Source organism: Nicotiana sylvestris, chromosome 5 (assembly GCF_000393655.2).
Source record: "Nicotiana sylvestris chromosome 5, ASM39365v2, whole genome shotgun sequence".
Lineage (NCBI taxonomy): Eukaryota > Viridiplantae > Streptophyta > Magnoliopsida > Solanales > Solanaceae > Nicotiana > Nicotiana sylvestris.
In genome coordinates, this window is record NC_091061.1 from 42700963 (window position 1) to 42709716 (window position 8754).

At 32.5% G+C, this 8754-nt stretch overlaps 2 protein-coding genes across 2 annotated transcripts; one reads left to right on the top strand and one right to left on the bottom strand.

Moving 5' to 3' along the window:
• Positions 1-300: 300 nt before the first annotated feature.
• On the bottom strand, positions 301-2164 carry LOC104244906 (nuclear transcription factor Y subunit B-7). Its single transcript, XM_009800426.2, has 2 exons — positions 1401-2164; positions 301-514 (listed from the first exon to the last, which is right to left on the bottom strand). The coding sequence occupies exons 1-2, from the start codon at positions 2123-2125 to the stop codon at positions 421-423; spliced, it is 819 nt and encodes a 272-aa protein (XP_009798728.1). The 5' UTR covers positions 2126-2164; the 3' UTR covers positions 301-420.
• A 4071-nt stretch (positions 2165-6235) lies between these two features.
• LOC138868560 (uncharacterized) lies at positions 6236-7453 on the top strand. The gene is made up of 2 exons (XM_070146118.1): positions 6236-6903; positions 7060-7453. The coding sequence occupies exons 1-2, from the start codon at positions 6236-6238 to the stop codon at positions 7451-7453; spliced, it is 1062 nt and encodes a 353-aa protein (XP_070002219.1).
• Positions 7454-8754: the final 1301 nt, after the last annotated feature.

Here is an 8754-nt window from a genome sequence, read left to right on the forward strand (position 1 = left end):
GATATATTGATTTACTTGTTTTTCTTCTGATTATATTATTGCTAGCCAAATTACTTTCTTTCATATATTCTTTTGATTATCAGTAACCCGAGTTCTTCTAAATTAAAGCTTTGACCGAAATCCCATCTTTTGGTTAACATCAACCACATGAAATCGGTCGTTATATAAAGTGGCGCATTTCGTCGTTACGTAACGACGGATTTAACAATACGATATAATAAAATTTAAGTAACAACCAAAATAAACATGATATTTAAAGTAACAATACGATATAATACAATAAGTAACAACCGTCCAAACAAGCCGTAAGTGTCCAAATAAATTTTCTATACTATGAGTTATTCAAAGCAACTATAGGATGAAGCTACTACTTAAATAACTATAGTTTCAGGAGTGCCGAAAGCTGGATTTCAAATAAATTCACACGCCTATATATATATGGTTGGAAGAGGAAATTAATCTTTGCAAGAAATGATAATTAAGAGCCCAAAACCATCTCAAAAACTGAAGTTTCCTGCAGAACACCAACAAGCTAAGAATAAGCCACGATTTGTAGACAATAGGAATTCTTTCTAGTGCACCAAATTCTTAATAAATAACCCAGCCTTCAACCAAGTGCAGCATTCAGTTTTTTTGGAGCATAACGTCCAACAAATAATATTAGATCATTTCTAGAAAATATATACGTAAAATACCTAATTTGGTAAAACGACCATGGGTTCATGTGCAACATAAATTGAGCAGTAAATCTGTCCCCTGATAATCACCTTTCTTTCCTCCAAGGCATCTCACATGTAAGATTTTGGCACAAAACCATAAACACACAAGATTAAAGATAGTACATTCTTTTTGGAGGTCTTAGAATGACCAATCAATTTTGAATAAAAAATGAAGAAATAATTAACAAAATATATGATCTTCATGTACGGTTCATAAAGAATGACAGAGTTGAATTAACAAGTAACGTCTATTAACGCTATGCATTGCTAAAGACAATCATAAGGGACTCCATAGTTACCATCCACAAGCTCAAAGCTCAAATATGCAAAACATGAGGGAAGAGTGTGTGTGTGTATATATGTATATATATACAGCATTTCAAAAGAATTTAGATCAACCAAATTAGACGTTATATGTTTCTAGCTAAACAAAACATGCTTCTCTGCGTGTGTGCATGAGATGTTATATGCACGAGATAAATAACACGACGTGCTAAATCCTAAACTATCCTAATTAAATCATATATAAGCCGTTCAAGAATTTCAATGTAATATAACAGTATATATGCTCATCCTATATCATTTTGCGTTACAAAAATTTTCAAATGAAAGGAGGAAAATACCAAAAGAAAAAAAAAGATAAATTACGTATAATGATCAAAACTATTCATTTTTTTTTACCAATGTCCAACAGAGTCAATCTGCTGCTCTTGTTGAGATAATTGGGATTGAATTGAATTCTGTGAAATCAATGGCAACGGAAACGATTGATCTGTTGACACAAATGAAGGTTGAGGCAAACCAAGACCTGAGGGAGAATTATATACGCTGTTGTAATTAGGCAAACTAGGCGAATGCGCGTGATCATGTAGCTGTTGCTGTTGTTGTTGTTGCTGCTGCTGCTGCTGCTTATTAGGAACATTTAGTTTTTCACCTTCAAGTTCTCTGTACTTGTTAAGATATTGCTTTAATGGGTTCACATATTCGTCGAATCCAAGGACTCCGATAGCCCATATAATGTCATCGCCATTAATCGTCTTCCTCTTTTCGCGTTGGCATTTGTCTGATGCTTCTCCTGTAACGAAGCTAATGAACTCTGACACGCATTCTTGGACCGTTTCCTTTGCATCTTTTGAAATTTTTCCATTTCCTGTGATGACTTTCTTCATGATTCGTCCCACATTCGCTATTGGAAGGAACCGATCCTGTTCTTTACTAGTATTGTTGTTATTACTACTATTACTACACTTGTTATTGTTGTTGTTTTCGGTCTTGATGTTGGTACAATTGGTTGTAAATGTAGAGGTTGTTGTTATAGGAGTTGTTTGTATGGTGATATTTGAATTGCTTTCTGAACTTCTTTTAATAGCCACATTTGGTAGAATTCCTCGCTTATCATCTTCCATTTTTTTGTTTTTGAGACAAAAGTGAATTAGGATGATTTAATTGGCTTTTTATATCACATGGGGGTAAATGGCAAGATAAGCATAAAGTTAGGCTTTATAACAGGAATTTTCAAAGGCTTGGATTAATTCCCACCTGCTTAATCCCTCAGACTCGCTCTAAGGAGGGAAAAGGGAAATATTTTGTCTCTCTATATTGATAACTAACACAAACCAATTCATAATAGTACTTCCTTTTGTGTGCCTATCAAATATATATTACTTTTCTTTTTGTCTGGAATCAATATTACTTAGAGGCTAATAACTAAATATATAGACCCAAAGCCTTTTGGCTAGAATTTTTCATCTTCTCATATGTGTACTATTTCCTCTCATACGTATGGTACCAGGTTTAGGAGGTTCAGGTCAGTCAAGAAATATATTTGTTATCAAGAATTTATAAATAAAGCTCATATGTGTTTCGTTTTTGAGGATTATCACAGCCATTTTGGGAGGAAAACAACAGCGCAAATCAGAGTTGTGGGAGCTAAAAGATATCAACTTTACATTTTCTCTTTTTTCTTCAATCCTTCTACATTTTATGATTTGTTTGATTATTTTTATAGGTTTCTTCAATATAAACTGTTGAATTTTTTGAAGCCGCTCTTTAATTCAATCCACATAAGATTTTATCTTTAAAAATAGTTGGATTTTTCTATTACAGAAAATTTTTAGCCCATTAACGGCGGACATAATTTAAAAATAGTTGGATATTTTGTTCTCTGTGTAATTGCTTGCAGCAATGTTATTCATAGGCATAAAGCATGTTATTCGCAGCTGCTTTGTTCTGGTTGCATTTAACAAAAGCACTAGAGTTTAGGTTGTATACACCGTCTGAGCGTAAAGAAATTTTTACACCATCAAATCACAAGTGATATATGCAGGTAAACCACCTTCAAATATGAGATTTTTAAAATTTAAAATAAGACAGATTGTCACTATAACAAGTAACGGTGACATGATAATGTAAATATCACTTACACTGTCAAAGTACACAAGCTGTCAGAAATGCCTTTCTTTATATATCTACTTCTGTGATATGATCTTAAGCCACTTAATTTACATAAAATTTATCATTTACTTTAATCATTTTTCGCAAGCTATTTTGGTATGTTCGTGTTTTAACAAGATACATATCTGTCGAAGTTTTAGTTATAGTGGAAAACAAAAGGTGTTGCGATTGTGACAGTCAGTATGGTCAAGCCCTTTCTTTTGGAAGAGTATTGTCATGTATTATATTTATAAATCTACTTACTTTTCAAACTGCGATATTGGTCTAACTGCTCTTTGTATACTATTTAGGGCGATTTGCAGCCGTACCCTATTTTTATGCCACCTTTTAACCTATATCCTATTTTTAAAAACTATTGATTTTGTAACCAACTAACAAAAAATCTGTAATAATATGGCCATTATACCCCTTCCAAAACATATAAAAGTTGCATCAAGCATACCCAGATTCAAATTCCAAATCTCCTCCGTATCTCCTCCATCAGTCCGTTTCTCCTAAGATCGCCTCTCGCAACCAGATTCAAATTCCAAATTCAAATTCAAATACATTGTAAGTATTCAAATTTATCTCCAGAATTCAAAATAGTTTTTGAATTATATGTTTTCTGATTGATCGATTGAAGTTGTTTGACGAACTTCACTGATATGCTGAATTTGCTTTCTAAATCTGTTTGACGATGAATTCTAACATTCTAATCTGACAGTTATTTAGTTCATATCTAAAAAATTCAGCAAAACGAGCTGGCAAATAACACAACGAAGAAAAAATTATATTAAAACAATATATGAGTGTTTTAATATTTAAAACACCTATGCACAAAAAACTTCAGTATAGGTGCTGAAGTTTTTTTGTTAATATTTAAAAGCTGAAGTTTGCCTATTACACTAGGTAAAAAAAATAAAACATAAATTAAAATTTCATAATGCACAAAAAACTTCGGCATAAGTGCTGAAGTTTTTTAGTTAATATTTGAAAACTTCAGCAGGAGAAGCTGAAGTTTTCCTAATACACTGGGTAAAAAAAATAAAACATCAATTAAAATTTCATATTGCACAAAAAACTTCAGCACTTCTTTAGTTAATCTGTAAAAACTTCAGCTAATGGAACTGAAGTTTTCCTCCCACACTATGTATTTTATTATCATTTTTTGAAAAAACTTCATACCAAAAAATGCTTATGTTTTCAGGAATATGTAAAACATTTTTGATATAATTTTTTTTATGCTGAAGTTTTTTTAGTTCATCTGCTAAAAATGCTTAATATTTTCTCGTGTAATATGTAATTTTCGGATAAGTTTTTGTTAATTGTTCTGTTATTTTCTAAGTTTAAAAAGAATTTTTAGTTCATGCTTGAAGTTTTCATCAAGCACTGTGTATTTTATTATGATTTTTTGAAAAAAACTTCATACCAAAAAATACTTAATATTCAGATTAGTTTTTGTTAATTCCTACTGAAGTTATATAGTTCATTTCCTCTGCTATTTTTCGAGTTTGAATAGAATTAATATTAAAGAAACGCAGAAAAAAACTTAAAATAAAAACTGAATATTTCATTAAACATCAAAAAAGATAAATTAAATTACATAAATAACAAAATATCATAAATAACAAAAAGAAAAACTAATTGTCCATATCATCATCATCGTCATCGTCACTACCAGATGGACGAGCATCTTCATCAACAAGATTATAAAATCTTGCATACATCACAAGCGTATCAAGCTTGTTTTTAATTTCTTCCAACTTGCTGTCGTACTTCTCTATGAGCTCATCCAATTTCAGCTCAAAAGCCTCTATAATGTCTTGCTTGATTTCTTCTACTATTTGCCTGATGACAGCATCTATTTTTCTCCTTTTTGTATTTTATGTCTGCTAAAATATATGTGTTTGAGTGAATAAACTCACAAGGAATAACGTGCTTATATAGGGGAAAAAACTTCTGCATGGTATATGAAAAAGCAAAGAGGAATTTTAAACGTTGTCTAATGAAAAGCGTACATGAATGTGATAGGAATGTAATTATTACACTAACACATACCCCCAACACAAATATAATTACTACTTTAATTGTGTAGGTTACTCCTGTATACTATGCAATTAATGCTGAAACATGCTCAAGTTTGTTGAATTCATTTGCTAAAACTTCAACCCAATGTGCTGAAGTTATTTAGTTCATTTCTAAAAACTTCAGCACTTAAGGAGCTGAAGTTTTTTTCCCTGCATTCATGAATCCCTGTCATACAACTTTTTCAAAAAAAACTTCAGCTGATATGCTGAAGTTATTAAGCTTATTTCTAAAAACTTCTGCACTTAATACGCTGAAGTTTTCTGTGCACGATTCATTAATTATGTCATACATCTTTTTCCAAAAAAATTCGGCAGAAGATGCCTAAAAATTCTTCTGTTCACTTTCCTAATACTTGCCATTAAACATGAATCTGCAGAATGAGTTCGATTTGCGTTGTTATAAGTTTTTAATGGGAGTTGGACTCCTAATTTCAAATACTTGGATCATGATACAAAACTTGTTCTACTTAATAAGCACACATCATTCAATACTTTCCTGAAGAAAATAAGTGAAGTTGCAAATATTGACTCAACCAGATATACACTAAAAGTATGGTTTGATATCAAACTAAATACAAGCAAAGGAATGCTTGTAACTTCTGATGAAGAACTCAGTACCTGTATACATTTGCTTACAACTGATTCACCCTACAAGAATTGCCATTTCATCATCGAAAAATACAACCTTCAGAATCTGCAGCATTCAAACAATCTCTTGCATATGCGATAGAATCAGAACCTTTTGCTGATTATCAATATGAAGTAGGACAACCAATAATGGAAGTAGACAACGCGCAACAACCTTCTAACATTACAACTGCTTTAGAATATAATGCTGCAACAATTACCCCCTCCTCCAATAAATTCAAACCAGTTTGTCGATGACAACAAGAAGAAGAAGGACAACTAATAATGCAAATTGACAACCAACACACAATCCAACAAAGCTTTTTGTTATCTTCTGCAACGATAAGCAACAACAATGATGAAGTAAACATGGAGCTTATACCGATAACATCAGATAGAATTGAAGAAATTGCTGAAAGTTCTTGTGCTTCTCAGAAATCAAGAAAAAGAGTGAGGAGAAAGCTGAAAGAATCTCCACCATGTAAAATACTTAGGCATGATGCGTTGCCTGAGGAAGTAAGAGTTGGATCAATTTTTGAGAACAAACAAAATATGACAAAATTTTTCTGCAGCTTGGAGATAAACCAGAAAGTTGAATTCACTGCTGTTAGATCATGTTCAAAGAGATATGGGCTGAAATGCATCATAGACAAATGTGGTTGGAATGTACGTGCTACCAGAATAAAAAGTTCCACACTATTCAGGGTGATAAAATATCATAACATCCATGAATGCTCGGTTGATGCAAGAAAATCAGATCAGAAGCATGTTACATCAAATTTTATAAGTGAACAAATTGTAGAACATGTTCAAGACAAAAAGATAGAGGTTACACCAGCCTTTGTAGAAAATGAAATGAAAAAGAAATTTGGAATCGACATTGGTTATCACAAGGTATGGCGTGCTGTTCAAAAAGCTGTTGCTTGCATAAGGGGAACACTTAAAGAGAACTACCAAATTCTTCCTTCATACCTACACATGATGGTGTGCAAAAATCCAGGAACGTACACAAGCATAAAAAGAGATGTGCAGAATAGGTAAGCAAAACAATACTAACCATTAGCCTGAAGTTTCAAATGTTCCTATTTGAAAAACTTCACACCTTATGATTTATTTTTTTGTGTTTCACTGTACAAATTTGCTTACATGTTCTTTGCTTCTGCGACATCAGTAGCTGGTTGGTCCTACTGTAGACCCGTTATTGCAGTAGATGCAACGTTTTTAAAGTCCAAATATCATGGTGTTCTATTTGTTGCTGTATCAAAGGATGCAAACAATCAAATCTTTCCTCTATGTTTTAGTGTAGTAGAATCAGAAAACAATGAGGCATACATTTGGTTCTTCGGGGAAATGAGAAAAGCAATTCAAATCTGTCGTGAATTGGTTTTCTTGTCAGATAGAAACCAATCAATTGCAAATGGGATTAGAAAAGTTTTTCCTGAAGCTCACCATAGTATCTGCCTCTATCACTTTGAGAAAAATTTAAAGCAAAGACATGCAAAAGCCACGGTAATAAATCTTTTTCCAAGTGCTGCAAGGTCATACAAACGTGAAGATTTTAATCATGTCCCAACTCAAAAGTATTGACAAGAAAACATACAATTACATAATGGAAGAGCTTCCAGAGAGATGGGCTCGATCGTGGTTCCCACGGCGACGTTATGATATGCTAACAACCAACATGGTAGAATCAATGAATTCCGTTTTACTAAAAGGGAGAGAACTGCCTATTTTAAGAATGTTAGATTTCATCCAAGAAAAGTTGGGAGAGTGGTTTTACGAACGGAGAAAAAAGGCAAATGAAACTTTTCACAGAGTATCAATATGTGCAGAAGAAGAGATGACTAAGAAGATGGACTTGGCTTGTAAAATGTTTGTGAGTATATTTATTAACTTCAGCTTTTTATATCTGTTGCAGTGATTTACTGCTTACATTTAAAAAAATTCATACTTTTTCTTTTTGAAGCAACAATACACTAATATAGTTTGTCTTAATTTTTTATTCCTTGTTTGGTGTTCAACCTTGATTCAATGTTGTTTAGAATAAAAAGTGAAGGAATCGAGTTCATTGTGGACTTAAAGAAGAGAACTTGTAACTGCCTGGAATTCCAACTTGATGAATTGCCCTGTCCACATGCAATTGCTGCTATTAATAAGAGATATCTGCAGAAATCTGATTACTGCTCAAATTGGTATTCAAAGGAAACATGGTTGAAAACATATGAAGGACATGTGAATACCGTGGGAGATCAAAAATCATGGGATATACCACAAAATGTATAATCTGAGATCACAAAACCTCCCAATGTAGAGATTTTACAAGGAAGAAGACAAAAGAAGAGGTATATACCTGTGACTGAATCAGTACCATTAAAATCTACCAAGTGCAGTCGATGTAAACAAGTTGGGCATAATAGAACAACTTGCTTGTCTTCTCTAGCACCTCATCCATATTCAAAGAAACACACTGAAAAGTACTCCAACCTTCAATAATCCTTGGTCTGAATTTAGACTTTCATTATTGTATGACATATTTGAAATGTGATTTTTTTCATAGGAATAAAAAGAAGAAGCTATTGGACTATTTTATATACTACTAAAGTACAAATCACTCATTTTTGTTGCGCATGCTAACAGGTTTGGTTGCATTTTTAAAAAGTACACAATGACTTCTGCGAGAAAAAACTTCAGGTTACAGTATGTGAAATACATATCCTTAACACACACACACACATACACACACTCAGACACACATACGCGTACAACACACAAAAGAAAGGCATGTACGAACAAAATCTTCAGCATCTCTAAGATGAAGTTATAGAAAATGAACTTAATAACTTCAGCATATTCATCACAAAAAAATCACAACATAAAAATATGAAAAA